At 41.2% G+C, this 13,333-nt stretch overlaps 1 protein-coding gene across 1 annotated transcript in view; it reads right to left on the reverse strand.

The window, feature by feature from the left end:
- Nucleotides 1–13,333, reverse strand: part of ANO4 (anoctamin 4) — a 129,939-nt gene that overhangs the window by 30,961 nt on the left and 85,645 nt on the right. The window contains exons 14-16 of the mRNA XM_054988549.1: nt 13,041–13,123; nt 10,455–10,595; nt 2,152–2,316 (exon numbers count right to left, since the gene is read on the reverse strand). Of these exons, the coding sequence (XP_054844524.1) occupies nt 2,152–2,316; nt 10,455–10,595; nt 13,041–13,123 (389 nt within the window). The remainder of the gene's footprint in view (nt 1–2,151; nt 2,317–10,454; nt 10,596–13,040; nt 13,124–13,333) is intronic.

Raw genomic sequence — 13,333 nt, forward strand, 5'->3', positions numbered from 1 at the left:
GCTGGAATGTTAGCTAATCATGTCACTTAACCCTATCAAGATAAATGCACACAAGAATGATTTATTGCTGGTTGTGTCCTCATACTCATTAATCTCTTTATTATTCCTTAACACCATAGTTCCAGTTTGATTAATACAGAACTGAACTAAAAAGGTTTTTTGGTTCTAAGTTTTTTTGTATTGATAAGAAATGAATTTGAGCTTTAAAAAGGTACAATGGTATTCTGTGCACACACACGCACACACTCAAACATCGTCTCAATTGAAATCATATGAAACTGAAGAACTCTGTCTTAAGTGGATAGAAATCTTTCAAACTGCAGAGGAAAAATTGATAGCATAACTATCTGGTTACCAGTGATGTATATGCATTTGTTTCAATATAATGTATTTCTTTTAGATGTATTTTTAACTGTTCATTTGATGAAAGTCATTTTAAAATCAGCACTCCCGAGCAGGGTCGAATCCAGATAGCCTAAAATGGAGATTTCCCCCCCCGCCCCAAGTTGAAAGAAACCAGAGAGCCAACATCTTTCAAGAATTCTTCTAGATAGCTATAGTATACCCTGCTATCTTTGGAAGCAGAGAAAGTCTGTTTTGCTTAAGAAGCTCCCTGCAAGGTTACACTTGCAATACACTGTACACTTGGCCAACGTCAACCAGTGGCTCTAATTGTGTCGAGTGGGAGTTTCCTGGGGGCCTTGGATTGGAAAGGGTATAACTCCAAGATCCCTTTTGCAATCTTGTCCAAACTTGGAAGATGACTGTAGGAGAGCCTGCAAAAGACTCCCTGGGAATATGGGCTCTCTAAGTGCCACGGGGGCCGTTCTGCACCCCATGAACCCCGAACCGCGAACCGGTTCGGGAATGGAAAATGTTCGTTGCGGTTTGCAATGAACTGAGGTTCTCAGTTCCTCTGAAACTGGTTCTTTTTCAAATATGCTATTCATAAATCAGTTGAAAATAAATTTCTTCTCCAGATATTGTTGGGCAAAGAAAGCTTATCTGACCTTCAAAAACTTGGCAGAAATTAACAGCTCAGCACTCTATGCCTTAATGTTGTCAAAATTATTTGCTTCGATAGTTAAATCCATTGTAGTCCACTATTTTGGACTGCTATGTTGAAAGCTACTCAATTACTTTTTTCCTTTTGATGTAATTCCTGTCCATCCTTTCTCCTGTTATGGACAATGGCTGATGAAAATGAACTGATAGCTTGTTGCTGCCACACAATTTCTAAGCTGGTTGCTGCAAAAAATATGCTTCCTGGCACATTTAAATCTGGATCCAGATGGAGAGGCTGTATTTGTGCAGGAAAGGAATCTATTATTTGTAAAATATAGTGCAACTGGGTACTATCAGATCTGTTGACTGAGTCTAAACTACACCATCCACATGCAAAGTGGAAACAAAAAAGGAACTCTAAGGAGTTCTCCTCAAATCTGGTACTCTTAACAACATAAGAACATAAAAAGAGCCCATCTGGATCAGATCAATATGTTGATCAAACAAGATCTTGTCCAACATCCTGTTTCTCAACCAGTTGCCCTGGAACAATCAGGGGATCGAGGCTAAGGCCTTCCCCGGATGTTGCCTCCTAGTACAGGTATCTGCCTCTGAATATTGCTAGTAACCATTGAGGTTCATGTTTAAAAAATTCTGAAGATGAAGGTGGTGCCAGAACTTGGTGATGCCACTTATTTTGCATAGACAAAAGGCTGTTATAGATGTGTATGCAAAACACTGTATGAACACCATTTAAAAAGATAATGTATGAAGCACTCCTAAAGTGTTCCTATTTAGATTTGTAGATAACAACAGTTTATGGTTAGTAATTCATCTTTAAAAATAGATATTTTAAAAAGCTGTTGTTAGATACTAAATAACAAGGAGCAATTTTCTTGTTTTTATACAAATCATTGCTCTTCTTTAAGCCCTTGTAGATAACAGGTTTTATGATCTCCACCTGTAAATCATTCATCTTTTCAAAAAATCCATTTTGTCCTTAAAATGACTGCCACTGGATAATCCTACCACTGTAAGAATTTGGTTTGATAATATCTGGCAATTTGAAATAATTCTGAGAACTTCTTTTTCCTATTGGAGACAACTAATGGCTGACAGAAATATATATAGGTGATCTTCACTTACGACATTCAGTAGCATGATGATGCAAAAGTTGATGCAGACTGCTGTTCCAGTAGTTGCAACCTGGGAGTTATTCCTGATTAAAGCCCACTTAAAGGCAGCAAAAGTGCTGACTGTCACAACCCGGTAAATAACAATGCCAAAAACAGCAGCAATCACCACACAGATCTAAAAGGAGGAGGGAGAGAATAGGTAAGTAACACACAAGTTATTCACTAGTGATAACTTCCTTGTGTAATTCTCAATAATTCAATCTAGCCACCCAAACATTCAAGTGAAAAGCCACAAATCTATGTTGTTCTGATTTTCCTGCAATGGCTTAGCCTGGTCTCATGACTGCATCCAGCATAGCAGCCGCTACTTGCACAAAATTCTAGTTACTCAGGCTGCATTTGCAACAGCACATGCATGTCACTCCAAGAGGGGCTTCTTGCATCTTTTGGCATCGATGGACAAAGTTGATGTGGACATGATCTGCAACTAGAATGCATTGTGAATAATGGCTGCCATGCTCACATAATTCTCTTCATTCAAATTTCTCCATGAAGCCAGTTTTTTCAAATTGTCTCATCTTTTCAGAGCAGCACCAATGCTAACATCAGCAATTTGTCATTACCCATTTTATTTCCAGATTTTGTTCTGATCACTGTTCACGTGGAGTTTGCCTAAGTCTGTAATTTGCATCTCCCCTCTCATTGCCTGTATACATATACGCATTGTTTAAACCACATTTTAGTGCATAATAACATACATATTTCTGTTTATATGGTATTTAAAACCAACATGACTAATCAATAAAGAAAAAAGATGTGAACTGAAAACTGCAAGCTATGCATGCACGAACCTCAAGATGAATCTAAAAAATTCTTCAGGTTAAATCAGAAGGGAGCTGAAGTGGGGCACACTCAGCCCTTGGTACAGTATCAAAATTGATATGGAGAGACCGTAATTGCTAGAAAAGCATGAAAACCACCTCTGAATGTGCTAATGAAGCATGTACACATCATGCTGAAAGAAAGGCAAACTTCAAGAACTTAAGCAGCTGACATAATAAACTTCTTTAAAATGAGGGACACCCTGAAGTACAACTGTGATGGACTGCACGTTTTAAAAAGCCTGGAAGTGCTGGACACACAAAGCTGCAGGCTGGTTAAGACTTAATCCGTCACAGAATCAGAGAGATTTGAGTGGCGGGCTACTCCAAAGGATCTGATTGGGTAGCATGAGCTGGAAAGAGGCGGGTCCATTTTCAGTCCTAGCAGAGAGTGAGAGATCGAGTGTGAAGAGTTGGGACTCGAGATGGAGTCCTAACAGAGAGCAGTTTTAACACTGGCAGGAGAATTGGGGAAAGTTGGCAAGGAGGAATGGGAAGTAGGTGCAGCCTCCCAAACAGCCCTGAGCCCTTTGTGGGGAGGGCGGAATAGAAATCCAAAGAAAACAAACAAACAAACACAAACAAACAAAGTGGATAGATCTTCTAAGGAGAGGAGGTTTTCTCTACCCAATCAAATAGGGAGGTAGCTCTAGAAAGTGGAGTGATCGCTGGCTGGGTATGGTTGGAAACTGCTTGTGGGGACCTTCAGATTCTGTTAATGATTGAAGGAAAGCACTGGAGAGAATGGGATTGGGTTACTAGAAAATGGGTACCAGCATTCCTAATGCCAGAAGAAAAAGAGAATACTAAAAGAAAATATACTAGAGTCTTTGGAGAAAAACAAGGGAACCAAAGACTCAAAACAGAAGCCTTTATGTATGTGTGAAGAGCATAAGAACTGAAAGCGTGAATGTTCTGATTTTACCTCAGAGATATATATGCCATTTCTGTTGTTTAAGGACGAGGGAACATCATAACAACTCAAAGATATTTTGAGGAAATTACTGGCCTGGAAGTGTGATCAGTGTGTAGGGAACTGGTGCGTGGCTTTCAAGCTTCTTAGTTTGAACTCTGTGGTGATTGATACTATGGCATTGGTGAGCCATTTTGTAGCTCTCACTTTTTTTAAGTGCATGCATACTGATAGCACTAAGCTACTTCGGGCAGGTTCCCCAGACAGGTGCCACAGAACGAACAAACAAACAAACTCTAGCACTATACAAATGCTACTTACAGTGTGTGTGTGGTACTATAAACTGAATTTGGAAGATTCCATTCTGGTTTGGCCTGCACTTCCTCTTTGACTGCCTGGTTCAATTTGTCCCCTTCCCCTTATAGGGAAGTTATACAATCACTAGTTCTGAAAGTGAGCCTTTCCGCTTCTGTCAATGTCACCTATGTGGAATTTTATTTTAATCTTGTCCAGATCATGTGTACAAAATAAATTTATACAATTTCATTACTACTTAAGATTTTCAGGCAATATCTTGGGAGGAATTTGCAATGATTAATGCAAAATCTACCAATATTATCTTTCCTTGTAGTTATTACTGATTTCCAGGGTTTCCTACTCAGGTTTATTCTGCCTGGGAATCTTTTCAAATGATAACCACAAGGTTAACTGGCCGAATGGTGAAGCCATTACAATGAGCAGCAGGAAACCACTGGGAATCTCGTGTAAGAGTGGGACACATATGTAATTAAAAGGACAATTAAGGATGTTTCAGAATTTATCTTTGAAAGGAGCTGGGATGCTTTTTCAACACTGGAAAAAAACTCTCTCCCCCACAAAGTTTATAACCTTGTAGACTTTCTCCATACTGTTCCTCTGAAAGGTTCAACCAGGCTTTGATTCAGCAAAGCAATTAAAACAACAGTTGCTTAATTGCTTTTCTGATTAAGGTTGGGCTGACACACATAGCTTTTCTGCTGATGCATGGCTTTTTGCGGAGTACATCAAATCACTTAAAACGAATCCACAATGATCCGTTCGTCTCAAAGAAGTCAATTAACACTGATGTACAATGACACAAGAAGAACTAAGATCTCAAATAAGGTCCTAAGAGACTTAAGCCGCCACCACTATAATAAAAACAGTCCCCGTAGACTGAAGGGTACAGTGTTTGCAAAGTGGTTTGGGACCTGCAGCTGAAGAAGCACTTACTTAAATGGAAAGTGTTACCACTGTCAATATGTGAGATGAAGCAAAGTAAGTAAAGGGTGGTTTGTCAAGTCTCGTTTCACAGAAGACAGAACCAAACAAAGCAAGCAAGTCCTCTGGCCTCTAGCCTTCCAAGTAGCACTTACTATTTGCTTTCACCTTATAAACTGTAAGAAACTGGTTAATTATTATTGTTATTACTACTATTACACAGTAGCTTCGTCTTTGAAAAAGAAATGTTTTGCTTTAAGGTTTTTTTTAAATGCTAAAGAGCATTTGCCAAATTTGGGGGGAGGGTCCAACTATTTAACAGTAATTCTTATTGATATATGAGGCAGGAATGGTACCATTGTTTTGGCCCCCTGCTGTCCCAATCTCTGTTACTTGAGGGGATCACAAGGTGTCAGAATGCAGAGGGGAGGAGGGTTCTCAGGTGCTATGTTTCTCCTCCTCTTCCCAGTGCAGCCAGTGGAGAGAAGCCAGACACCCCCTTCTTGGCTGCTTCCTGACTATGCATGCGTCAGGCTGCTGCCTTCTCATCAGAGACCAGAAGCTGTATCTATCATCTCTGCAACAAAGTTTCACCTTCACCTCCCTCTGAGTTGTCCCAGGATGCAGCCAATCAAATGCTGAGGAAGCAGTGCTTCTTCAAAGTAGAAAAGCTGTGCAGTGGTTTCTCAGCCCTGGAATTCCCCTGCCCCTGGACATAATATCTATAAATATTTCAGAAAATGTTGGTGTAGCTTTTCAGATTTAAACATGAGCAGAGATGAAATATATCTCTACCAGCATCAGGCCAATGGTCTTCAATAACACACTTCTAAGTTCATCTTACTGACTGTCCTGAGGAATATTACAGTTTATTTAAACTCATGTACACAATGGTTGTTGTGGGTTTTCCGGGCTGTATTGCCGTGGTCTTGGCATTGTAGTTCCTGACGTTCCGGACACTGAGAGATCTCTGTCTTTTGGTGCTACACCTCTGAAGATGCCAGCCACAGCTGCTGGCGAAACGTCAGGAACTACAATGCCAAGACCACGGCAATACAGCCCGGAAAACCCACAACAACCATCGTTCTCCGGCCGTGAAAGCCTTCGACAATACATCTCATGTACACAGTTTACATACAAATCCTTACTTTGTTCATTTGCAATCTAGGGGCGTTCAGATACTATGATTTTCTGCACATGAGTATATTCAAAAGGAGGGAACCCTATTTATCTGCAAGTATTGTTTCTGCAAATGTTTAGCTTCCCAGGAACCTGTGAGTGAGGACATAAAGGAACATTTCTCAGTTGCAAGTACAGTTAAGTGGACCTAATTACTTCTGCTTTGTAAAAGTTTCAGTGTATCCAGATTTTGTATCAGTATTGCTCCAAGTTTCCACACTGCAGGCAGGAGTGGTCAACATATTTCTGACGAAGCTCAGAACAGACCATTGGGTACTTACCTTGAAGGGTCCTTTTCCTCTGAGGAATGGAGGACATCTTGGTGGGTGATTCCCACCCTTCAATCAGGGAGGCAGGAACAAAGTCATTCCACTTCCTGTTTCTTTGGTAAGAGTCACCCATCTCCTCAGTTCTGGCAACTCCAAATGCAGTTAACAATGTCCTAAACTATCAAATTCAACACTCTAGAAGACAATAAAAAGAGATAATGAGTAACATCAAGGTGAAGAAACACTAGGATAGGAAGTGGTCCTGTTGAACAAAAGAGTGGAAAATGACGATGACTTCGGGAGCGACAAGATGCCCTCCTTTCCTCAGAGGAGAAGGACCCTTCATGGAAAGTATCCAATGGTCTGTTCTCCCTCTGAGGCAGCGAACATCTTGGTGGGACCTCCCAAAGCAGTGTCTGTATTCTCTGGATAGGTCATCATCCTCTGATTGTAGAATATGTTGTAATATGGAGTATCCTCCTCGTCCCCTTTCTGCTGGAGGGACAGGTTTTACGGCCTGAATGGTGAGATGTTATATAATGGCATAGGTTCTACAAAGTTTTTCTCAGTCCTTGGGATGGGAAAAACAAGATAATGTTCTGGTCAGGTCTATGCAATATCCTCTAGTAACTCTCTCCAAGGACCAATTGTCTGCCCGAGAGTTGATCCACATTTCTTAGAAGTGTAGAAGATGTCCCCCCCCCCCCCCTAGAATTGGGTCATAGCCATGCTTTGACTGGTTTGTTGTCACAAGCAGGTTTGTCGGTTCTGTTTGAGAATGGTTTGTTGAAACCATTGTAGAATGGTTCTTTTCTGAAGACTTGTGTTGAAGAATCCCAATTTGATCTTCTGTTGTTCTTGAAGAATCTCAGTAATGCTCTTTGGGAATGAAAGGAGTAATTCCCAAAGGGTCTCCTGACAGTGCGACTTATGTATTGACTTAGCTTCTGTCTGAGCTAAGGCTCCTGAAGTCTTCATTTCTATTAGTTATTTCCTGCTGGCAGCAGCCAATCAGTGCTGTACAATAAAGGCCAATCACTGTGCTGTCAATAAGTTACTTTGTATATAGTTAATGCAAACGAAGAGTTCTAGTTGTGTGTGCCTATTGGTTATTGCTTGAAAAAGGGGCGTGGCTTGTGTGCATATAGTTGGCTTCTGTTGAGCCTGTCTGTGTCTGTCTGCTTCAAGTTTCAATGAGCTGAAATCTCAATACTTAATATCGCTTTTTTCTTATCACTGGTTTTGATAATGATTTTATCAAGAGCATCCCTGAATAGTCTGTTGCCTTGAAATGGATAGGCTGTAGCTATTGACTTGGCATGGAAGTCAGCTTGCCAGGTCTGGAGACATAAAGTTCTTTTTACGACTGCTGCAGATGCCATAGCACTGGATGAGAAGATTAGGGAATCTAACGTTGCATCTGCTGTGAATGATTCAGCTTTCAGGACTCTGTCGGCTCCTTCAGCTAGGCAATGGTGGTTGATTGGGATGAGCTGAAGAAGCTTCATTAGGTTTTCTTAGGGTGAAGTGGGCCTTTTTGTCCAGGCTGTCCTGGATGGTGCCCTCACCATCTTCAAACAGTAGTCCAGATGACTGTAATGCTGCTGCTGGAGCATCCAATAGAGGGACCTGAAAAAACTAATCAGTAAAGGATGGTAAAGCATAAACTTTCTTAATAAAGGTTGGGAATTGTCTTTTGGCCATAGGTTTTGCCCATTCCATCTTTAATTCCTTCTCAAAAAATTCAGGGAAGGGGAAGACCCTCTCTGCTGTGCTTGACCTAGGGAAGAATTCTTTGTTCCTCTTGGGTCTGCCCTTGGGTTCCAAGGTGGATGGATCTGTTTCTTCTTCTGATGGATTCTCGTGTAAATCCAAGGCTCCCTTGGTCTTGGATAGGAGATATTAGTCATCCTCTGATTTAAAGACTCTTAGGGATTGTTCTGGGATTTCTATCTCATCCTCTTCTGAAAGGAACTCCTTTTCTTCCCTTTCACTATCTGCATACATTTCTAGTTACCATTGAGAGTTTTCTCTCTTTCTTTTTCTGGTTTCCTTTCTGGTTGCCTTAGTGGGCCAGCTAGTTTCCCCTTTGTATGAAATTGCCCCTTCTACATTTCCGTGTCTGGGATGGGAAGGGCAACAGGACAAACTTGAGGGAGACTTGTCTCTTCTCTCAGCACTCTAACAAAAATTGGCATTCTCTTCCCTCATAGTTTGTATAAAGAAGTATAGGAAATCCATAGATAATATCATAGTTCCCAATCACAACACATTACTCACGGGTAGACTTTCACCATCAGTGCTGGATCCTGGATCCATTACTGTTTGTAGGTTAGCAAAATGGCTTGATTGGCTCTCGCTGGGTCCTACACCCATTGATTGGCTTATGGATATAGGGAAACCCACTCCATAGCCACCTCCTGGTCAGTTGGCAACATTTCCTGAGTCGGTGGGGCAGAAAGGGCTGCTGTGGTTTCCTTAGGTAGGGAGAAACAGCATCTCTTTTCGGCATATTTTTGAGTTTCTGATCTTTTCACACTGGGTACGGCAGCTACTGCGGTCTCTGTGTGATTTGTGCTCATTGCACCAGTGTTGTTACCAGGAACAGTGGTGAGGGGGCTTCTAACTCTCCATCAGAGAGGAAGCCATCGCTGCCATCATGGTTTTCCATTTTACAGTGGTTGGGAAACATGCTCTGTAATGCTGTCAGTTCTGGAGGCTGCCACGGGCAATAAGTTCTTCTGTCTGAAGAAGACTTTCCCTGAAGTTTCATCATGTAGATATACAAAATAGAGCAGATCAGTGAAGAAATTAGAAAGAACTGAATAAGAATCTAGAAATAGAAGCAAGTTGGAAAAAAAGGAAAGAAAAAGCGCCTATTCTAAACTGCTCTCCTTGTTGAGGCAGGAAAAGAACTGAGGAGATGGGTGACTCCTACCAAAGAGACAGGAAGTGAAAAGACTTTGTTCTTGCCTTCCTCTGTTGGGAGGATGGGAATCACTCACCAAGACGTCCTCTGCCTCAGAGGGAGAACGATCACTTGGCTTCATTGGGCATGCATGGAGGACTCAAGCGCTGTATGCTGTGACATAGAGCTGTAACCAGCCTTTCTTACTAGATGAGGTGGCAACAGTTCCAAGCAGGGCCAGGCAGTCCTCAGCCAATTTGTAGGTGGGAGCACTGACATCACAGTGGGAGGAGTCCAGTCCCCAAACAGCAGGTCCTGCCTTAAGTCACCTCTAATACTCTTTAAATACTTTCCCATGATCACAATCACCATAGCTATTTTCCCAACAAAAATGTACATGAAAACAAGCTTCTATCCCTTGAATGGAAGCTGGTGTCCTTAATAAAAGACATAGGTAGGGCAGAACAGTGTTCCAAGTAGGGCCTCTACCCTGTATTCCTGTGGTATAACATAAATTGTTAACACTGGTAATCTGCACTAAAGCTTGGAAATAAATATTCTAGATGCAGAAACTTTCCTGTCGTAGCTTTCTATAAGGAAGAGATTTTTGACAGTGTGGACCATTCAACTGTGAAATCCCATACCTGTATTCTGAAATGGTACAGTCTCAGGAAGATTGTACCATTTGCTTTCCTCCAAACAGGTAGCTTAGTCGTGTTCAAATCAGTGGAATTTATTATCAAGTAAATGTGATTCAGGAATAATATAACAGAGCAGGCACCCTATAATATTGTGACATAAACCATTTTTTTAAAAAAAGGAACAGTTTACCACAACTACAAAAATTAAAATACAAACTCCCTATTTTTCAAACTAATCCAGTCTACATTTAAGACATCTTGAAAAGAATAAAAATTTTCAAACCATAAAAAATATTCCAGATGCAGAAACAATAATTCTGCTGCATTTATCTGCAAATGCTTGATAAGGCTCTGGCTTTCCAGATATGGGATTCATCCGCTCTTTCTTGGAGTATTTGGCTTCAAACTGGGGCCGTATTTCTTCCTAAAGAATAAACAAACGATTTAAAAGTAGATTTTAATTAATCCATTTTTAGTAGTATGCAATTTAAGTTAACCAGGAAATCGGGTAGCAAAGCAATATGTAAGTTTCACTGCTGAGAAACATGCAGAAGCTTTCTTTAACTTATTATTATAGCTTTATGTTCTCCACCTTATGAAAAAAATAGTGTGCTGCTTAGGAAGGGAGGTTTGACTCTCAAAGACTCATACCCTAGGTGCTACTGGACCTGAATCTTGCTCTCCTTAGGAAGAAAACTAACACTGCAATCCTCCTAAGCAGAGTTACTCCTGTCTGAAACCATTGATTTCAATGGGCTTAGACTGGAGTAACTCTTCTTAGGATTGCAGTGTCAGAGCCTTAGGAATTCTTCAGCTTCTGGCAGTAGAATCTCTTTCAAAAGACAAAGGATCACAGCTGTCACTGCCTCCCTGAACAGATACGGGGGTGGGGGGTGGGAATACCAATATGTGGGACAGAGTTGCTTTGGTGGTGATCCTGGTAAGACTAGAGGGTTGATAGCAGATGGTAGTAATTAATAGAATTTGATGAAAAAGAGATTGCTGAGTAGAGATTTGTTCCACTTCCATCAAAAGAGCCCTTATTTACTGAGGAAGGAATCCCTGACCCAGAAGGGAAACCTCCTTAGTTTCTTGGTGCTGTATTGTCTATAACGCAACTGAGTGACAGTCTTGCAACTTCTACACATATCTCCTGTATCCCATCCTTTCATAGTCTCAACAGCTGAATAATAGGACACACTTGTTAAATTAGGTGAGAACTGTGCTTGTTAGCACAGCAGGGTACTGAGCAGTTTCTGCATCAATACATTGGTGGCTATTGAACTATCATTTGCTATAGCAATAGTTTGCAGCTAGATTTTCCTGTGGGGATAAACCAGCCCAGGTGTAATAATGCATTTGCACGGGGTCCTTTGTGTCATGCATTACTACTTCCAAAATATTACAGGTGCAATCCAGTCACCCACTAATTTGAATGGGAGAAATAAACACATGCTTCAAATGGCCATTAGAATTCATGGGTTTTAATTTCTTTAATTTCTTTATATTTCAATTTATATAACGCCCATCCCAGGGGCTCTGGGCGGTGAACAGTTTAAAATCGATAAAAACAAAAAACAACAATACTAAAATCAATATACAAAACAATAATGAAATAAATTAACCAAGTGCAATGGTGGGGAGAACCCTCCCCCACCCCAAAGGTGGGAGGCCGACATGGCACCGCCCCCTTCAACCACCGAACGCCTGATGGAACAGCTCTGTCTTACAGGCCCGGCGGAACGATAATATGTCCCGCTGGGCCCGGGTCTCCATTGACAGAGCGTTCCACCAGGCTGGGGCCAGGACTGAAAAGGCCCTGGCCCTGGTTGAAGGCCCTGGCCCTGGTTAATGCAGTACCTCCCTTCCAACCACTTACCAATTGTTCATATTTAACAGGTGCAATGTATATTTGCTACCTATATACCTGTGTGCCAAATGTATACCAAATACTGGAGCACACCTTCCAAATATATCTATGCCAGCATTTTTGTTTTATTAAACTGTTGACTTTGAGACTTTTTAAAAACATATGGGTCACAATCTGACCAAATACAAATATATTAAAAGCATTCCCCCTTGCTCTTGACTTGGAGACTTTTGTAACAGAAAATGGCTAAAAGAATGCTTCTATTCCCTGTTGTTTTCAGACATTGGATGAGTACATCTTAGGCCTTGTTCCAAGGGCCAAACTGCATGTTATATGGAAAATCTCTTGATGGTTTTTATTTTACTGAAAAGAAGCCATGGGCCAATGGGCCTCATAGAGCCTCCGCGCCGACCATTCCACACTGGAAAATGGCACAAGAGGGAAGGAAGACTGGGGTGTGCTGCAGTTGTCATCTGAATTGGGTGACACAGATAGGGGAACTGAGGAGAACCCAAACCTCAGTCTGGCTGTTTATACAGGACTCAGGGTCAGGAGTCGGACTCCAGACTAAAGTAGCCAACAAAATTCCTGGACATTTGGAGATGGAGTCTGAGAAGGGTAGTGTTTGGGGAGGGGGGGTACCTCTGTGGGGTGTAATGCCATAGAGTCCACACTCTGAATTTGCCATTTTCTCCAGGGGAACTGACCTCTGAAGATCAGTTGTAATGCCAGGAGATCTTCAGGCTCCGTCTGAAGGTTGGCAACCCTATTCCAGACTGAACCTATGTAGCCCGTAATATGTTGCACAGCTGCCAATTACTTTATTTTCAGGAGTTATGTTCATCTGTTATGTCAGGGGCTCAACTAACATAAAGTGCCATGGCCTAGAAAGATTTAAAAAAAACAAGGTAGGGAAATTTATTGTTGGGAGATCCCGTGCAGGTACCCTCGCTAGATTTTCCTGGTATGTCAGAAAAACTGCAACATATCCTCACACACCTCCTCTTCTTCCCAGTCTATTAAATCCCAGTCATAGGCAATTACTGCTCGTCTTCTCTTCCAAAATTCCAGGAAAACAGTTGCTGTAGCAAAGAAATGGAAAGAAAAAATAATATGAATGGGGAAAGAAAATGTGCTTCCTATTATCAAGTTACTACCAAATACTATCACAATGCTATATAAATTTTCTTTAGTTGCACCTTCAGACGTCTTTTGATGATCAAACTGAATTCATAAGGCTCTGGTTTCAGAAAACCACTTCTCAAATATGAATGAAACTTAAGAGAGCGAGT

Source organism: Eublepharis macularius, chromosome 9, assembly GCF_028583425.1.
Source record: "Eublepharis macularius isolate TG4126 chromosome 9, MPM_Emac_v1.0, whole genome shotgun sequence".
NCBI classification, from domain to species: domain Eukaryota; kingdom Metazoa; phylum Chordata; class Lepidosauria; order Squamata; family Eublepharidae; genus Eublepharis; species Eublepharis macularius.